This window comes from Gopherus evgoodei, chromosome 10, assembly GCF_007399415.2.
Source record: "Gopherus evgoodei ecotype Sinaloan lineage chromosome 10, rGopEvg1_v1.p, whole genome shotgun sequence".
Classification (NCBI taxonomy): Eukaryota; Metazoa; Chordata; order Testudines; family Testudinidae; genus Gopherus; species Gopherus evgoodei.
This window is the reverse complement of record NC_044331.1, coordinates 26,061,482-26,081,744: the sequence shown is the minus strand read 5'-3', so window position 1 is coordinate 26,081,744 and position 20,263 is coordinate 26,061,482. Positions and strand designations below refer to the sequence as shown.

At 45.2% G+C, this 20,263-nt stretch overlaps 1 protein-coding gene across 1 annotated transcript in view; it reads left to right on the top strand.

Annotated features, from left to right (window-relative positions):
• The window catches only part of NEDD4 (NEDD4 E3 ubiquitin protein ligase), a 121,523-nt gene that overhangs the window by 20,423 nt on the left and 80,837 nt on the right, over positions 1-20,263 (top strand). The window contains exons 3-5 of the mRNA XM_030578594.1: positions 2,580-2,658; positions 3,417-3,455; positions 10,163-10,216. Coding sequence (XP_030434454.1) covers positions 2,580-2,658; positions 3,417-3,455; positions 10,163-10,216 — 172 coding nt within the window. The remainder of the gene's footprint in view (positions 1-2,579; positions 2,659-3,416; positions 3,456-10,162; positions 10,217-20,263) is intronic.

The window sequence follows — 20,263 nt, the reverse complement described above, 5'->3', positions numbered from 1 at the left end:
CCCTGGCCGAGGCCAAAGGGTTTGCAGTGTGGGAGGGGGCTCTGGGCTGAGCCTGAGGTTTGGGCTGCAGGAGTGGGTGAGAGATGTAAGCTCTGGGAGGGAGTTAGGGTGCAGGAGGGCACCTTGTGGCAGAATGTTGAGGTGCAGGTGGGGGTGTTGTTAGGGCTGGGGTTCAGGGTGCAGGTGGGAGTTGGGGTGCTGGCTCTGGGAGAGATCTAGGGGTTGGGGTACAGCCTCCCGCCAGGCAGCACTTACCTCTGGCAGCTCCTGGTCAGCAGCGTAGCATGGCTGCTGCTAAGACAGGCTCCTTGCCTACCCCAGCCCCACGCTGATCCCAGAAGGGGCCAGTGCACCCCTGTAGCCCCGGGTGAGGGGGAGCAGGTGGCACGTGGCTCCACACACTGCCCCTCTCTGCAAGGACAACCCCCACAGCTCCCATCGACCTCAGCTCTCCCTGTTCCTGGCAAATGTGAGCTGCAGGGATAGTGCTTGCAGCCAGGAGCAGCATGCAGAGGAAGACCTCTCCCCCGTAGCCCACTCCACCCACAGGGTTATGATGGCTGCTTCTGGGAGCAGTGTGGGACTGGGGAAGGCAGGGAGCCTGTCTTAGCGGCAGCCCTGCTGTGGTGCCAGAGATCGTGATCAACTGAAAGATCCTCTAGGACTGACTGGTTGATCGTGATCAACCAGTTGGTGACCACTGATCTAGAGTATGGCACACAATCCATCAGCTCAGTAGGTGTGGGTGACTGTAGAAGGGAGACAGGTTTCAGAGTGGTAGCCATGTTAGTCTGTATCAGCAAAAACAGTGAGGAGTCCTTGTGGCACCTTATAGACTAACACATTTATTTGGGCATAAGCTTTCGTGGGCTAAAACCCACTTCATCAGATGCATGGAGTGGAAAATACAGTAGGAAGATGTATGTAGTACATGAAAAGATGGGAGTTGCCTTATCAAGTGGGGTGTCAAGACAATTCAATTAAAGTGAGTTATTATCAGCAGGCCGAAACATCACTTTTGTAGTGGTAATCAGGGTGGCTCATTTCAAACAGTTCACAAGAAGGTGTGAGTTAACAGTAGGGGCAAATTAGCATGGGCAAATTAGTTGTTGTGTTTCTTTCTTTTTCTTTTTTGTTTAAGTTCTTGTAGTGACCCATCCACTCCCAGTCTTTATTCAGGTCTAATTTGATGGTGTCCAGTTTGTCAAACTGTTTATAGGCCTGTCAGTCTTACATTGTTTCCAGGCAAGATAATGGAGTAGCTGATACAGGATTCTGTTAATTGAGCATTAAAGGAGGGCAGTATAATTAATGCCATTCAATAAGTGTTTATGGAAAATAGATCCTGTCAAACTAACTGATATCTCGTTATAAAGTTTCAAGTTAGGTTGATAAAGATATAGTGATGCTGTAATATATTTAGACTTCTTTAAGGCACTTTTGTTTTAGAGCAGAGCTATTCAAAATTAACAAGGCACACGTTAAATGATGGCTAACTGGTAGGTCTCAATATATAATTGTAAACAGAAAATCCATGGAGAGGGGGTGTTTTTAGTGGGGTCCCACAGGGATTGGTTCTTGACCCTACACTATTTAACGCTTTTATCAATGACCTGGAAGAAAACACAAAATAGCTGTTTAAAGTTTATAGATGACACAAATTGGGGTGATGTAAATAATGAGGAGGAGAGGTCACTGATACAGAATGATCTGGATTAGTTGGTAAACTTGGTGCAAGCAAGCAAAATGCATTTTAATATGGCTAAATGTAAATGCTTACATCTAGAAACAAATAATATAGGCCATATTTACAAGAAGGGGAACTGTCCTGGGAAAGCACTCTAAAGAAGATTTGGGAGTCATGGTGGATAATCAGCTGAACATGATCTCTCAGTGAGATACTGGTCAAAAGGGCTAATGGGATCCTTAGATGCATAAATGGGTATCTCGAGTATGAAGGGAGAGGTTATTTTGTCTCTGTATTTGGCACTGGTGTGACAGCTTCTGTAACACCCTGTTCCCAGTTTTAGTGATCAACAATTCAAGAATGTTGATAAACTGGGGAGGGTTTTGAAAAGAACCACAAGAGTTAAAGGATTAGAAAACATACTTTACAGAGCTCTGTCTGTTCAGTTTAACAAAGAGAAGATTAAGGGGTGACTTCATCACTGTCTATAATTACCCATATGGGGAACAAATATTTCATAATGGGCTCTTTAGCAGATAAGGGTATGTCTGGAGGTTGAAGCTACGTAAATTCTGACTGGAAATAAGCTGTACTTTTTTAACAGTGGAGGTAATTAATCATTGGAGCAATTTAGGATCATGATGGATTCTCTCACTGTCAATCGTTAAATCAAGATATGATCTTTTTTAAAGCCTATGGTCTAGTTCAAAAGGAATTACTTTGGTTATGTTCTTTGGACTACAGGTGGTCAGACCAATGATCACAGTAGTCCCTTCTGGCCTTTAAATGAAAAGGAGTTGTGAAAATGCTTACATTTAAACATTTTAAAAGCTAATTAAGAATAATACTGACAACTGTTGGAGTTTTTTTAACTTCAGCCCTTTTTTTCCAGTGATCCTTATGTGAAAGTGACAGTCTATGAGCCAGTGAATGGAATCTTTACCAGTGTTCAAACAAAAACCATTAAAAAGGTTAGACTTACCTTTTTTCCCCTTATTTTATCAAGAATCCAGTCAGAAAGCTAAGATGAGAATAAGTAGGACTGCATTTCCCCCCTACCTCTTTGAGGGTAAGAGTTGGGGGAATCTAAGGAAGGGAACATTTTATAATTTACACTATTAGTTCTGCAGCTCAGCTGTGGCGTTGCTGTGGAATTCTCATTTCAATATGTTTCTTAATGGCAGGGAATGGAAAAGGGGTGTATAGTCTCAAAAGTAGGCCATACATGTGGAGGCGTGGTGCTATCAAGGGGCCTTCACCTTTTCTCTCCCTTCCTCCATCTCTAGCATAGCTCACTGAAGAGCCATGCTGCTATTGGTCCCTCTATGACACATAGAGGGGCAAGCAGAAGTTATGTTTTTAGCTCACTAACCTCAAGGCCACTGACAAATAGAAAATCAGTTGGATTTACAGGGGAGCATGCAGCAGTCACTGTTCCCCAACTTAACATACACTCCCTAACTGCCACAGTGGCATTCTTTCTGTGTCTTTTCCATGTGCACCGGCCAGAATCTAGCAATATTTGTTTGAGTTGGCTCCCTTCTGCACTACAGTGGAGGAGAGCATGAAGCCTGGTTTTGGGACTATGACTGCTTGTATCTTAACTAGCAAAGTGAAAAACTTCTTTATTCTTAAGAGAGTGTCACCAACTGAAATAGATGCAGATCTTCAAGCAAGACAATAGTACAAAACACTATGTGTAATCACAATATTGTCTCTTTATCTGTAGACCTTGAATCCAAAGTGGAATGAAGAGTTCTTGTTTAGAGTAAGTGCCTTTATTAGTTTGATTACATATTTTTACATTCTTTTATGTAATATGCAAGATATTTGTTACCAATATGCACTTTATACTACTAAAACAAATACGTTCACAATTTGCTGTGTTGTATTGCAAAATACCATCTTGTAGTGAATTTTCTTTGTGGTTGGGTGGAAATTTACAGAAGGAGAAAAATAGCTCGTATTACGTACAGAATCAGTCTGTTTCTGATGTATCTATTTGAGGTGGGTTATTAAGTACTGATTTTCAGTTGAAGAAATTTTAATATTCTGAAACACTATTATTCTGAATAGACTGCTCTTCCTAATTATGTAGTTCTGCAGCTGCATTACTTTTGGTGAGGAATAGATCTAACATTTAACTTTTTTCTTAAATGGCTTATTAATCTATTTTACATTCACCAAACCAGCCTCTAGAGGGCATGCAACAACTTGAAAATTTTTATGCTCAACTCTTCCTAACTTGGACTCCAATTCAGGATTTAAAAAGATAAATCTATTTCAAAGTAAATTAGATAATTCAAAGCAAAATATTGATGAGTTGCTTAAAGTCATATTAGCCATTGTTTTCTATTGATCTAGTAGCAGTGGTAACACCTGAAAAACATGGATAGATAAGCTTGATAACTGAGCCATCAGCTTTAAACAAAGTATGTAACTACTGAATTTGTCATCACTTTTATAGAGTTATATTGGTAAAGTTCCTAGAGAGAAATGCAGAAAGATGTGCTGAGTATTGGGAGTGGGAAGTATTGGGTGAGTATTGGGATTGGGGAGGAAGCAGAGAAACAGAAGTTATTAGGTCCTGTAAACTGTAAGAAAAGGGTACTCAATCCATTTTTGTGCCATACCATGTCTTTCCCCATCCTCTCTTCAGGATACCATTTCATGAGGCCATATGTACGAAGGAAATTAAGAGATCCAAGACAGATATTGTAGAGTAAATAGCTAAAAATAAATACAAATAAGAGATTATGTAAGTATTTCAGAAGGGAGCTGGTGGACCCACTGGACCACCAAAAGGTAAAAATCTGGGAATATAAGGATATTGCTGAGAAACTGTTTTGAGGTGAGGTCTTCACTAGAGAAGGAGAGTTGTTGAAGTACTATTAGAGATTGATGTGTCAAAAGAAGAGGTGCTGGAACAAATTGACATAATAAGCATCATGCCATCTGGACCTTGTGACATATCTCCAAGACTTCTGAAATAATTTAAGAATTAAGTGGATTAGCTGTTTTGAAAAAATATGGAGCCTTGTTAAAACAGACTACTGTACTAGAGGATGAGAGGGTTGCAACTAACACCTATATCTTTGAAATAAAGTGCTTGGAATGATCTTGAGAGTTGAGACAAGTAAGCCTGCTCATGTACATGGTATATTGGTTGAAATGATAACTAAAGTATAGAATGCATGCAAGATCATTATTTTCTAGGACTAACCAGCACGGCTTCTACATTCCATACTTATCTAACACAAGGTCTCAACAACTTCTCACGCAGTTCTTTCCCACTCGCCTCACACAATCCTTACTTCTACAAATCTCACATTATTAAGGCTACAGGTAGCCTGACTCGCTCACATAAGAAGACTAGCTATGAAATCCCCTTCAAATCTCTGTCAGTTCTTTCTCTACTTCCACAGTTTGGACCTGCAAAAGGCCTCTTGATGACCCTTACAAGAGATTACTAAAGAAACTAAGTAGTCATGGAGTGAGAAGTATATTAATAGTCAATGGTCAGTAACTGGTTAAGACAGGAAACCATTGGAATAAATTATCAGTTTTCCTCATGGCAAAATATTAGTGGTGTGACAAGGCTCCATTTTAAGACTGGGTTTTCTGTTTTGGAAAAGGGGAGAGCAGTTGGTGATATCTTGCAGATAACACATCTGCTTGGGGTTAGTCAAAACTAAAGAAGAGTGGAGTTTTCAGAGATGTGAACAGGCAAGGTGAATTTCATGCTAAGTGAAATTGTGTGCCTTCATGCACAGTAATGCACATTGGAAGGAGTAATTTGAATTACTTGTATATGTTAATAGATACTAAATTCAATTTGCCTAAGGAAAAAAAGACCTGAACATCACTGTGACTAGAATAATGAACACCTTTGTTCAATGTGCAGCAGCAGTCAAAAAAGCAAATAGAACGTTAAGATGCATAAAGATCAGGGTGGAGAACAAAATGGAAATTATAATGACCTTATTAATCAATGGTATGCCCTCACTTAGAATACCGAGAGTTCTAACAGCTGCATCTCAAAAACATAGCAGAATTAGATGGAATTGAGAGGAATTAAAGAAATGGAAAAACTCAGAGCAGAGATAATTAAGTTTGGACCCAAAAGCAGACACAGTAATGAATGGGTACAACAAAGGTAGACTAAGAACTTCTGGTCACCTTTTGCTGTAACACAAGAACAAGGGTACATCGATTAAGTTGAAAGGTGGGAGATTCAAAACTAACTTCACAATTTTTCTTACAATCTAAAATTAAACTGTAGAACTAATTGCCATAGAATATCAGAGGTCAAGAGCTTTGCAGGCGTTACAAAAAAGAATTGTAGTCTTAAATGTATAGGAAATATACAAGTTTATAGTAATAGGGTTTTGACAGAGATATACCCTGAAGCATCAGAATTTAGAAGGCAAATTTTAACTATTGGATGGTGGGGAATGGTTACAAGAAAACTTGGGGTCAGGTTAAGTTATCTGGTAAGTACAGGATTTCTTGCACCTTTATCTGAAATACGTGGTACTAGCCCCTGCTGGGGACAGAGCAGTAGATTAAGTGGACTGCATTACTGATCCCGTATGGCAGTTTCATTGTTACTTCTGTGCTGTTTCACCTGAATAATCTGCTTCAGTGTGGGGGAATGACCTAACCGGTTTGGGCACTCTACAGCCAGGACCGGCTCTGGCTTTTTTGCCACCCCAAGCGAAAAAAAAAACAAAACAAAACCTGCACAGCGGCTGGAACAGCAAAGTGGTGGTGGGGGAACCAGCCTGCCGTCCGGTTGGAGCAGCAAAAAGGGGGGGCAGGAAACCAACCTGCTTCCTGGCCGGAGCAGCAAAAGGGAGGGGTGGGAAACCAACCTGCCGCCCAGCTGGAGCTGCAAAGGGTGGGGTGGGAATTCCAGGAAACCTGCCTGCTGGTCGGAGCGACGAAGGCAAGGGGGTCGTGAAACAAACCAGCCGGCCGGATCAGTGAAGGGGGGCAGGGCATGAAACAAACCTGCCGGCCGGAACAGCAAAGGGAAGGAAAAAAAAAAAAGAAAAAAAATACCTGCGGTTCGACAGGCGCTTGGATGCAGGGGGACTCCCAGCCCTGCAGACCCCGGGCAGCGGAGTGCACACCCCAGCTAGTGGGGGGGGGCTGTAGAGAGAAGGGGGTGGCCAGGGCTTCCTTAAGCTCTGCGCCGCTCCGGTGGGCGGGCTGCTGTGCTGGGCTTGCTGCAGACCTGGCACTGCTCCCAGCAGCTCCCCTCCTCCGCGCCGCCACCCCCTACTGGGTGGCAGAAGCAGCAAATCAAAAAAGAAAATAACCTGCAGGGGCGGCGGAAGCGGCGAAACGCAAAAATAAAAAAAAAGGATTGGACAGAATGCCGCCCCTTGGAATCTGCCACCCCAAGCACTAGCTTGCTCGGCTGGTGCCTGGAGCCAGCCCTGTCTACAGCATCACTGGAGCTCCCAGAAAAAGTCTAGCTGTAGTAATGGCCCTCCTACCTTGGTGACTGCCTGATAAGAGCCAATTCGTAAAGGTGTGCATCTCCTTTATCCCCTGGTTTAAGAAGTGAGACATGATGGAACCAGGGTTTGATCATAGCCCAAGCCTTGCCTCATCGGTTCCAATACACTGATTTACTGGATGTAGTAGTGGATTTTCAAGCCCTTGTGCCCATGCTACTAGATTTCTTTGTCTCAGAAGCAAGGTCAGGTTCTACCACTCAACTTGAGGTCCAGTCTGACAGCCTCAATGCTTGCTGGATGAATGTGTTGTTCATTGTTCTGCAAGAGTTCTTAGAATTTCTTCAGAGCAAGAAATCTTCTGCAGGAAACTTATTCTGAAGTGAAACTGCTTCTCCATCTGGGAAAGATGATGAAGATGAAATCCTTTAGTCTTCTATTCCATTTGTCCTGGACTATTGGATCTCCCTCTTATCTCTGAAAGTTTGTTTTTCTATTGGAACATGACATTTGTATTCTTTCCTCCTACTTAAAGGGCTTGGTCTATATTTTACCTCCTGTTCAAGAGCAGTCTCCATCCTGGGACATGCTGCTTTTGAAACTGACATTGCAAGGAAATTCTGGTAATAGCTCCATATATTGAAAAAGAGGTCATTCCTGGTGGTGAATCAATTAGGTAAGTTTACAAGATAGAGGAATTAATGGATGACCCACAGTGACACACTCTATGCTGTATCCTTATAGGGTAAGGATGATCTTGACCCTATGTAAACTTCTCCCAAAAGTGGCTTCTAATTTGAATTGAATTAATCCTCTAACCTATGGTATTTTACCACAAGCGATATTCACTACCTAGGAAAGCTGAGTTATTTACCATATGGGACTAAACCATTCTGAAAATCAGTTACCTTCATATGATGCACTAAGGGTTGCTCATTTCTGCCCAGACTGTCAAAGTGGATCCGACTCCCCATCACTGCTGTCAGTTAGCAAGGATCCAGATACCAAAAAGGAGATGAGCATATTGCACCACATCAAAGGCATCTTCTCTCTATGGAGATATTTAAGACATGCAGTAGAACTCTGCTACTTGGATTTATGGCAATACCTTCATGCAGTATTATTTACAGGATTTAGCTGCTACGTGATACAGCAGGTTAAGGAGAGCAGTCTTGCAATCTTTTTTTCAATTGTTTTTATAATGAAAAATACAAAAGGGTTAATGACTGTATATGTTCCAAAAATAATGCACAGTGCAGAATTGCCAATAGAATTCTGCAATTTTACAACTTGTTAAAGCTGCAAGACCAGACATACTACATACACAACACGATAGAATGGGAGTCACGGTAATAAAGACCTAAATGAATAAGGAGAAGTAAGGAGAGAATGAGTTAGATAGCATTCTTTAAGTATCTCAAGATTATTTTTTCACGAGGATCCAAATATCTTCAAATTCATATAATTGCTCACTACAGCAATTGGCAATTCTTTCTTTGGCTGATTACTCCTACAGTTCCAAATACCACTGTTCTGTTCTGGGCACAAAGCTACTCTTCCACTTTGGTAAAATCATGTGCTTGATGATCATCATTGCCCTCAAGAACCAAAGTGTCTTTGTGACAGAGTAAACCCAACCAGCAGGTAAATTTTGGCAGAGGTTTGGCTATTGAAGTCCAGTACTATTTTAATCTTTGTGTCCATCTCTTTCCACAGCTGATGGACGGTCCCGTAGCATATACATCAGGATTCTTTCTTTGTTACAGCACCAACAAATATGACAGTAAAATAAGATTCCTCAGGCCCACCTCCTTATGTTTCGGACTGCTTGACAACAGAAGTGATCTGAAATTTTCTAATGAAAATAATTTCATTGCACACTTTTCCATCTTATCTGGACAATTAGTGTGTAGGGGAAATATACATTAATGGACATTGCTGTCTAGGAAATACGAAGCTTGCATGTTCAAGGTTTGCTCATAATCAGAAATACGGATCTGTACAGGCAGATCTTTCAGAAAGAATCAGAGTAATGCTAGTTTTGCTCTGACAATTGTAAACATTTCAGATATACAAGGTTATTAGTACATATAGGAAGGATATTACCTTGTACAAAGGTGTTTATGCAGCTAGTAGGGTGAGTACTCCTGGGTGGCACGCCACTTTTTTCTGTTCAAAAACTTAGTTGTGACTCTTCCATCAAATAGGTTAGTTTTCTTTGAACAGCTTGGTTCCTGCAGCATTTGTTTTGCTGTGGATGAAAGCAGGCAGCCTTATGTGAAATAAAATGAAGTGTAAAATATGCTTCATTCCTATAACAATTCATTTGCCTTTCTGAGTTGTATCACATCTCCACTCAAGCACTTTTCTGTTTTGACTTAGAACTCTCTATAGTTTTTAGTAACAACTTATCAAATGATTTCTTCAGAACAATGACTGTTCAGTCTCAAATATTCTGTACTGAACTTAATTGTGTAGAACTGTCAATCATTTTCTTTAAACACAATAAAGAGGTATCAAGAACCAATGTGTGGCTGAAGCTAGACAAAAGAAATTAGGCACAACTTTTAACCGTGATGAAAAGTAACCTTTGGAACAAACTGCTAGGGACAGTGTTTGATTCCTTGTCATCAAATCAAGACTGGATGTCTTTCTGGAGGATATTCTTAGTGAAACGCAAGTTATTGGGCTTGATACAAGAATAAGTTATATATTTTGGCCTGTAAAATACAGGAGATCAGATTGTTATCTAAGGCTCCCTTCTGGTTTTAAATTCTGTGAATCTATAAAGTGCACAAGGTTTGAGTCAGCGTTGATACTAATCATATTAAAAGTTCAAATTAATTTAGAAATAATTAAGCATTTTAAAAGGAATTGTCCTTATCGTGCCAGATTTGTGACCTGTCTACCACTTGCTTTTTAAGCTTAGAATATTTAGCAAAAACAAAATACTACAGCTTTCCAAATACCTTGACTAACTAATAACTGTTAATCTCTTCCTCCTTCCTAGGTTAATCCTCAACAGCACAGGCTTCTTTTTGAAGTATTTGATGAAAACCGTTTGGTAGGTAATTGTATATTAGAATATTTCTGTTCTTGAAGACAAGCATGAAATCAAGTTTAGATGGACATGTATTAAAAAGGCAGCTCTGTAAGAAATTGATTTTGATAAACATGTCAAATTTAAGGCTAAATCTGACAGCTCATCTTTTCTTGTTTTGAAGTCACTACTTTCTGTAATTCAATACAAAATTACAAATTTTGGAATCCAGTGTCATAGATATAGTATCTGCTTGTTCATAATGTTTTCATGGATTAGTCTTTCACCTGATTTAATTACCTTTATCATTTGAGTGACTGTAAATGTTATAGAAATTTAATTTTGGTTGTGGTGACTCTCTCAAATGATCTAATACTTGTTTTACCACTGCCAAAATTCCTGTAGTAAAGATAAAGGTTTCTCTGAGATCAGCATGGATTGATTTAAATCAGTGATTAAAACAGCAATTTTTATCATAATTTAAATCAGCAAGAAGGAAACATTTGATTTTTAAACTTATTTTGCAATTTTACCTTACCTATAAGGTTCATTCCCATTCTTTGGTATGATTAAATATGTTGACGAGACCAAATATAGCCTTCTAACTAAAGTTGGTGCTAGCTGGGAGGATACACTAGATCTATACACATTTATTTATGAAATAAACTTTAACATACACTTATTTGAATTCTTAATTTTAACATTTTTGCTGAAAAGGTAAATTATATTTCTTTACTAGATGGCGTTTTACTCAGGATTTGAGCCAACCTATGATGGGATGAAAACTGGAATTCAGTTAAAAATGTATAGAAAAAGCATTTAAAAATTGGTTGGTTTTTTTTAAACATTATAGTAATTATACTGGATACAGAAGAGAAAAAGAATTATATTTCTTTACTAGATGGCGTTTTACTCAGGATTTGAGCCAACCTATGATGGGATGAAAACTGGAATTCAGTTAAAAATGTATAGAAAAAGCATTTAAAAATTGGTTGGTTTTTTTTAAACATTATAGTAATTATACTGGATACAGAAGAGAAAAAGAATTATCAAAATAATCTTACATTTAAAAAGTAGACTTATTAAACAAATTAACTGTAGTTAATGAATTGACTTTCTGGTCACCATGGGACAGATTTTCTAAGGTACTTAGGCATTTAGCCTTTGTAAGTGTCTGAGATTTTCAAAAGCACCTATCTGCATCTTGAGGTGCCTAAATATCTTTGAAAATCTGGCCCCATGTCCTTCAAGTTCTTAGAAGTACTAGAGCTTATCCTCTTCCACCTGGTTTTAAGTCATATATAGGCAGAAGAAAACAAGCTTTCCTGCTTTTTCAATTCTCAATCAGTTTCTTAAGTTTGAATGAACTAGTACAAATGAAAGGAAATATTCTCTCTGCACCTACTATGTAAATTGAAACTAAAAATATTTATGGCAAAAAATTTTCTGCGAAGCCAAAACTGAAAGTTTTGAATTGATATCAAAAGATAGAGGGTTTCCCCAATTTTGTATATATCTTAAAAAGAAGCACCCTTTAACTCAACTCTGATGCAGCATATTTTTTTTAATTGTATTAATTTAAGCAAATTTTAAGGCTTAAATTTGAGGTTATAAAACAAGTTGTTATAACTTGAAACCAATTAATTTTTAGAACTCTAAATTTGATGTTTTTGCTTATTTTTAGTTAAATATTTCTGTAATGTTATATTAAAAAATACTGTTTTTTATCTACCTTCTTGGAGACTGACCATCAAGAGCATCAACTCTTTCAGCAGATTGGCAAATGAATCCCATAAAATGACACTTCAGGCCTTGTGCTTCAGCTTTCATTCAAACTATAGTAGGAGTGCTCAAAAGGCACTAGGATTTGGCTGTTAACTAGGAGTACAATTTCTAAAAGCACCTGTATCCCATTTTCAAGAGTTACTTAGGAGTCTAAATCACTTAAGCACTTGTGAAAACTTTACCCTAATGAAAGTATTTAAAGGGAAGGAATCAGTATGAAAGTAAAAATCATGATATAAAGATGGGCAGAGTGTGAGCTTCTGACATTAATGAAAAAAGAACCATACGACTGGAAGGGACCTCGAGAGGTCATCTAGTCCAGGCTCCTGCACTCATGGCAGGACTAAGTATTATCTAGACCATCCCTGACAGGTCTTAAAAATCTCCAGTGACCAAGATTCCATAGCCTTCCTAGGCAATTTATTCCAGTGCTTAACCACCCTGACAATTAGGAAGTTTAGGAAACCTCTCTTGCTGCAATTTAAGCCCATTGCTTCTTGTCCTATCTTCAGAGGTTAACGAGAACAATTTATCTCCCTTGTCCTTGTGACAACCTTTTATGTACTTGAAAACTGTTACCCTGTCCCCTCTGTCTTCTCTTCCCCAGACTAAACAAATCCAATTTTTAGAATCTTCCCTGATAGGTCATGTTTTCTAGACTTTTAGTCATTTTTGTTGCTCTTCTCTGGACTTTCTCCCATTTGTCCATGTCTTTCCTGAATTGTGGTGCCCAGGATTGGACACAATATTCCAGCTGAGGTTTAATGAGTGTGGAATAGAGCGGAAGAATTACTTCTCATGTCTTTGTTTACAACACTCCTGCTAATACATCCCAGAATGTTTGCTTGTTTTTCAACGGTGTTAACTTTATGTATCACTTGTGACCTGTTATGACCCCCAGATCCTTTTTTGCAGTACTCCTTCGTAGGTTGTCATTTTCCATTTTATATGTGTGCAGCTGATTGTTCCTTCCTAAGCGGAGTACTTTGCATTTGTCCTTTTGAATTTCATCCTATTTACTTAAGATCATTTTTCCAATTTGTCCAAATTATGTTGAATTTTAATCATATCCTCCAAAGCACTTTCATCCCCTAACAGATTGGGATTGTCTGCAAATTTGATAAGTGTACTCTCTGTGCCATTATCTAAATCATTGATGAAGACATTGAACAGAACCAGAACTGATCCCAGCGGGACCCCACTTGATATGCCTTCTAGCATGACTATGAACCACTGATAACTACTTTCTGGGAATGGCTTTCCAACCAGTTATGCACCCACCTTACAGTAGCTCTGTCTAGAGTGTATTTCCCTAGTTCTTCTTCGAGTGATTGCTCATATGCATTCCAGTTAGGGGTGTGCGCGCCGCGTGCACGTTCGTTGGAGAAACTTATACCCTAGCAACACTCGGCGGGTTGGCTGGGCACGCCCTGGAGTGGCGCCTCTATGGCGCCTAATATATACCCCGGCCGACCCGGCCACCCTTCATTTCCTTCTTACTCCCCGTGTCGGTCATTGGAACAGTGGAGTGTGGCTTCGCTGACCTCCACCTTCCCTAGCTACTTGTAGTCGTGTGTGTGTGTGTGTGTGTGTGCGCATATATATATATAGAGTTCATTAGAGTTAGTTGTAGTTCATAGTTATAGTTGTTAATTAGTAAGTGTTGTGGGGTTCGGGGGAGAGCCCCTTCCCCGCACTCAGTGCCGGAGCTCATGCCTGGCTCACCGGGTTTCAAGCAGTGTTCGGCCTGTCATAGGCCGATGCCGACAGGAGATCCCCACGACTCCTGTTTGAAGTGTCTAGGGGAATCGCGCTTATCAGCTAAGTGCCCAATTTGCAAGGCTTTTAAGCCAAGGACAAAAAAGGAGCGGGACATTAGATTGAAGCGGCCCTGACACCGTCGCCCTCGGCACCGAGCACGAGCCAGTCGGTGAGCAAAGGCACCCCTACAGCACCGGGCATCACCAGTACGCCTAAGGATTCCCGGCACCGGCCACCGCTGGCACTGAAATCAACCCCACGCCGCTCACTCTCCCCGAGGTCGAAGGCGGCGAAGGGTCGGACGACAATGCCAGTGTTGCAGCCAGAGACTGCACTTAAGGCTGACCGCCCGGCACCAATAACTGGCTGCACAGCCAAAACCGGTGCCGTCGACTCCAGCTCCACGAGGGCAGTTGAGTCCGGCACCCGACAGCTCCCCAGCACCGGCCATGGTAGAGCTCACCTTACCATCGACTCTAGAGACTTTCTCCGCGGCGAGGGACTTGATTGCCATCACTGAAGCGGCACCGCCCCTACCCCCGGCACCGCCGGTGCGGGTATTGCAGTCCCTGGGCAAGCCGACCCTGACCAGACCGCCGTCGATCAGCGTAGGAGACTGGCACCGATCAAGATCACGGTCCCGCCGCTGCTCTGAGTCGAGACGTCGCTCCCGATCTCGACGTCGCTCTCGCCACGGCACCTGTCGGACTCTCGGCACCGGTCGGGCTCTTGGCACCGGTCAGTCTCCTGATCACCAACACGCTACTCACGGTACCGCTCCAGCTCCCAGCACCGTACCAGGCACCGTACCTCCCGGAGCAGATCAAGGCGTAGAGACTCAAGATCCCAGTCGACCTCCCGGCACCGGGCCGGATGCAGGTCCCGGTCTCGCTCTCGGTACCGCTATGAGTACCGGCACCGGTCCCCACGATCAAGAGGTGCAAGATCAGTCGGGACTTCGGCTCCAGGTTTTTCTGCTCCACCTTGGCCGTCCAGACACACGTCCACATCCTCCCAGGCGGACAGCTACTACGACCAGGACCGGGATACAGAGGTACCGGTGGGGGTGTTCCAGGACTCTCGGCCGCAGGACATGGGACCTCAGCAGTGGTCCTTCTGGACACCCTGGGTGTACTACCAAGCCCAGGGTGCTCCTCTGGTCCAGACCTGCTCTGCTGCCTCAGAACATCGGGCACCAGAGGCCACCATTTCCCGCCCCCCCCGCAGTTGAGTCGGAAGAGCAAGTCACACATACTCCAGACTCCCCAGGGCAGCTGGAGCAGGAACCGTCCCAGGAGGAGGCCGTCCAAGACCCCCTCATTCCTGGGGTATCCTCCTCTTCCTCACCGGATGAGGCTGTGGCAGGGACCTCATCATCAGGGCCCCCGCCGATAGACCTCCGGGCCCCTCGACCTCCTGCGCAGAGTGGCCCTCAACATCAACCTCCCAGTGGAGGAGGTCCCGGAAGTCGGACCCCGTGGTGAGCATCCTCACTGCTGATGCTCCCACCTGGGTCGCGCTGCCATTCATTAAGACCATCCAGGCCACTGCCAACAACCTCTGGCAGTCTTCAGCCTCCATTCCACCGACGGCAAAGGGAGTTGAGAGAAAGTACATGGTGCCCTCTCGGGGGTACGAGTACTTGCACGTCCATCCTTCTCCCTCCTCCTTAGTTGTCCAGTCGGTCAACGAAAGGGAACGACATGGCCAGCAGGCACCGGCCCCGAAATCCAAAGAGGCCAGACGAATGGATCTCCTGGGTCGTAAGGTGTACTCAGCGGGGGCCCTACAGCTCCGTGTGGCCAACCAACAGGCTCTACTGAGCCGATATAACTATAACACTTGGGCTGAAGTGGGTAGGTTCTCCGAGCTGCTACCCCCGGACTCGCGCCAGGAGTTCAATGCATTCCTGGAGGAGGGCAAGAAAGTGGCTAGGACCTCTTTCCAGGCCTCCCTGGACGCGGCCGACTCAGCAGCCAGAACCTTGGCCTCGGGGATTACCATGAGGCTCATTTCCTGGCTCCAGGTCTCTAATCTGCCTCCGGAACTGCAGTACACCATCCAGGACTTACCCTTTGATGGCAAGGGTTTGTTCTCGGAGAAGACCGATCCCAGGCTGCAGAGCCTGAAAGATAACAGAGTCATCATGCGCTCGCTGGGGATGCATACCCCCGTAACCCAGCGTAGACCCTTCAGGCCCCAAACTCACCGCCCGTATTTTCCATCTCGCCAGAGGCAGGACCTCAATAGAAGGCGCGGGCGGGGAGGCCGCAGACGCCAGTCCGGTTCCCAAGGAGGCCAAAACCAGGGACCCTCTAAGGCACCACTGGGCCCCAAGGCCAACTTTTGAAGGTGCGCCCGGGGACGGCGTACCAGCCTCAGGACAGGATCCTCTCCCTCCCTTCTCCAACCACCTCTCCCACTTCCTCCTGGCGTGGTCCCAATTAACATCAGACCTTAGGGTTCTGCGCACAGTGAAGCAGGGATACCACCTCCAATTTGCTTCATCACCACCCTCCCGCCCCTCTTCAGGGACCCCTCTCACGAGCAAGCCCTCCTACAGGAGGTCCAATCTCTCCTCGCTGCAGGAGCTATAGAGGAGGTACCTTTAGACAAGAGAGGAAAGGGGTTTTATTCCCGATATTTTCTGATCCCCAAGTCCAAGGGAGGCCTCAGACCTATCCTAGACCTGCACGGACTCAACAAATGGATGCTCAAGCTGAAGTTCCGCATGGTCTCCCTGGGAATGATTATCCCATCACTGGATCCTGGCGACTGGTATGCCGCCCTCGACATGAAGGATGCGTACTTCCATATTGCCGTCTTTCCACCGCACAGGAAGTGCCTTCGCTTTATGGCCAACCACCAGCACTTCCAATTCACAGTCCTCCCCTTCGGCCTCTCCATGGCCCCGAGGGTGTTTACGAAGTGCATGGCTGTCGTTGCTGCCCACCTCCGCCAGCAACAGATACATGTGTTCCCGTATCTGAACAACTGGCTCCTCAAGGGGTCCTCTCAGTCTCAGGTACAGCAGCACGTCAATGTAGTCATGGACCTATTCTCCCGGTTGGGATTACTCCTCAACACCGAGAAGTCCACCCTGGTCCCCACGCAGAGGCTGGACTTCATAGGGGCAACGCTGGACTCCACTCAAGCCAGGGCCTACTTGCCTCAGCCCCGCTTCCAAGCGATCGTATCGATCATACGAAGCTTGCAGGCCTCCCCGATCACCTCAGCTCGCACCTGTCTCGGACTCCTGGGGCATATGGCCGCATGTACTTATGTGACAAAGTATGCCAGGCTCCACATGAGACCCTTCCAAACGTGGCTCCATTCGGTCTTCCCCCTGGGCAGGGACCCTATAGACGTCCTGGTGACAGTTCCCCCCAGCCCCCTCCGCTCCCTCGATTGGTGGCTAACTCCATCCCTGGTACGCGCATGGATGTCTTTCCATCCATAGCCGCTGTCGATGACCTTAACGATGGATGCGTCATCCCTCGGTTGGGGGGCCCACCTAGGTCACCTGCGTACCCAGGGCCTTTGGTCGTCCCAGGAGCTGACACTACATATAAACGTCCGCGAGTTCAGGGCAGTCCGCCTTGCCTGCCAGGCGTTTCAACAACATCTGCACGGCCGTTGTGTTTCGGTGTTCACGGACAACACAACGGCCATGTACTACATCAACAAGCAAGGAGGGACCCGTTCGTCTCCCCTGTGTCAGGAGGCCATTCGACTTTGGGACTTCTGCATAGCCCAGTCGATAGATCTAGTGGCGTCCTTTCTCCCGGGGGTCCGGAACGCTTTGGTGGATCGGCTCAGCCGGTCCTTTCTATGTCACGAGTGGTCGATAAGACCGGATGTCATCCATTCACTCTTCCGGAAGTGGGGATTTCCCCGCATAGACCTGTTCGCCTCCCGCTTAAACAGGAAGTGCCAGGAGTTCTGCTCTTTTCAGGGTCTCTCCCCGGGGTCGATCACAGACGCATTCTTCCTGTCATGGAGGCACCACCTGTTGTATGCCTTCCCTCCGTTTCCCCTGGTTCACAAGATCCTGTTGAAGCTCCGCAGGGACAAAGCGCATCTGATCCTGATCGCACCTGCGTGGCCCAGACAGCACTGGTTCACCACCCTGCTAGATCTGTCCGTAGACACCCCAGTTCCCCTCCCTCTCCTCCCGGAGCTGATCACACAAGACCACGGCAGGCTTCGTCACCCAGACCTGCGAGCTCTCCACCTCACGGCGCGGCTCCTGCGTGGCTAAACGCGGCGGAGTTGAGCTGTTCCGCTCCGGTTCAGCGTGTTCTCCTCAGCAGCAGGAAGCATTCCACCCGCTTCACATGCTTGGCAAAGTGGAAACGCTTCTCTTGCTGGTGCGCAACTCAGGGCATTACTCCCTCCAATGCCTCGATCCCCACGGTCCTAGATTACCTCTGGTACCTTAAGCAGAAGGGCCTGGTGACATCCTCTCTGAAGGTGCACTTAGCAGCCATATCCACTTTCCGGCCAGGCGAGGGCAGCCACTCCGTGTTCTCCCACCCCTTGGTCTCTCGGTTCATTAAGGGCCTAGAGCGTCTCTATCCCCCCGTACATCGCCCTGCCCCTACCTGGTATCTTAACTTGGTCCTAACCAGGCTCATGCTCCCGCCATTTGAGCCGCTAGTGACTTGCTCGCTCCTGTACCTATCGTGGAAAACGGTGTTCCTGGTGGCCATTACATCGGCCAGGCGGGTCTCCGAGCGAAGAGCTCTCACGGTGGACCCCCCATACACTATTTTCCATTAAGACAAGGTACAGCTGCGACCTCATCCGGCGTTCCTCCCTAAGGTTGTGTCTGCCTTCCACACCAACCAGGACATCTTCCTCCCGGTCTTCTCTCCAAAGCCCCACTCTTCTCAGCGGGAGCAGCAACTACACTCCTTAGATGTACACAGGGCACTCGCCTTCTACATTGAGTGTACAAAGCCGTTCCGAAGGTCTCCCCAACTGTTTGTGGCGGTCGCAGAACGGATGAAAGGCCTGCCAGTCTCTTCCCAGAGGATCTCCTCTTGGGTGACTGCATGCATTCGCACATGCTATGACCTAGCTCATATCCCTTCGGGCCACCTTACAGCGCACTCTACTAGAGCTCAAGCGTCATCAACCGCCTTCCTGGCACGCGTGCCTATCCAGGAGATATGCCGTGCAGCGACCTGGTCATCGGTCCACACCTTCACCTCGCACTATGCGCTGGTCCAGCCATCTAGAGATGATGCAGCCTTTGGCGCAGCGGTTCTGCATATCGCCACATCTCACTCCGACCCCACCGCCTAGGTAAGGCTTGGGAATCACCTAACTGGAATGCATCTGAGCAATCACTTGAAGAAGAAAGTATGGTTACTCACCTTTGTAACTGTTGTTCTTCGAGATGTGTTGCTCATATCCATTCCAAACCCACCCTCCTTCCCCACTGTCGGAGTAGCCGGCAAGAAGGAACTGAAGGGTGGCCGGGTCGGCAGGGGTATATATTAGGCGCCATAGCGGCGCCACTCCAGGGGGCGCCCAGCCGACCCGCCGAGTGTTGCTAGGGTAAAAGTTTCTCCAACGAACGTGCATGCGGCGCGCACACACCTAACTGGAATGGATATGAGCAACACATCTCGAGGAACAACAGTTACAAAGATGAGTAACCGTCCTTTTATGAGAAGATCATGCGAGACAGTATCAAAGCCTTACTAAAGTCAATATATACCACATCTGCCACTTTTCCTCCCTGCCCCCATCCACAGGGCTTGTTACTCAGTCAAAGAAATCTATCAGGTTTGTTTGACACAATTAGTTCTTGACGAATCCATACTTAAAACTAAATGCAATATCTTATTACTCAATCTACAGTGTAGTTCAAATAACAGTGTTGCCTTTTCTGGATTGCGGTGCCTTCTCTCACTCTTCATAAATACAAGACTATTGCTGAACACATACATATTCTCTCAACTGCTGCTGGGGTAATGCTGACAGACCCTGTCAGTCAGCGGATGGGATCAAATCTCAGACCTTTGAAGCTTAGTGCATGAGCCCCTACTGCATGAGCTAAAAGCCACATAGTTATTAGCTAAGGCTGTAGCAAATTCATCAATCTCTAGATCAGGGATTCTCCAACTTGGGCTCATGACACCTCAGGGGGTCGCAAGGTAGTTACATGGAGGTTGCAAGCTGTCAACTCCGTGGGGCTGGCAGCCCCAAGTCCCCATTAAATTACATTATCTCCCCCATTTTTAATTTATAAGGGGGGGTCACACTCAACGGCTTGCTGTGTGAAAGGGATCTCCAATACCAAAAGTTTGAAAACCACTGCTCTAGATGGTCCAGGTGCCACTAGAGGGGGACAGAGTACCACACCAGACCTACATGGGTTACATACTTCCTCTAACTCAGGAAGCACGTCCCACACTTCAGAGACTTCCCGGGTGATATCCTGGATGAGACCCCGCTTGTAACGCTGACAGATCCAAGTTGTCAGCTGGCAGGATTAAACCTGTGATCTCTGAA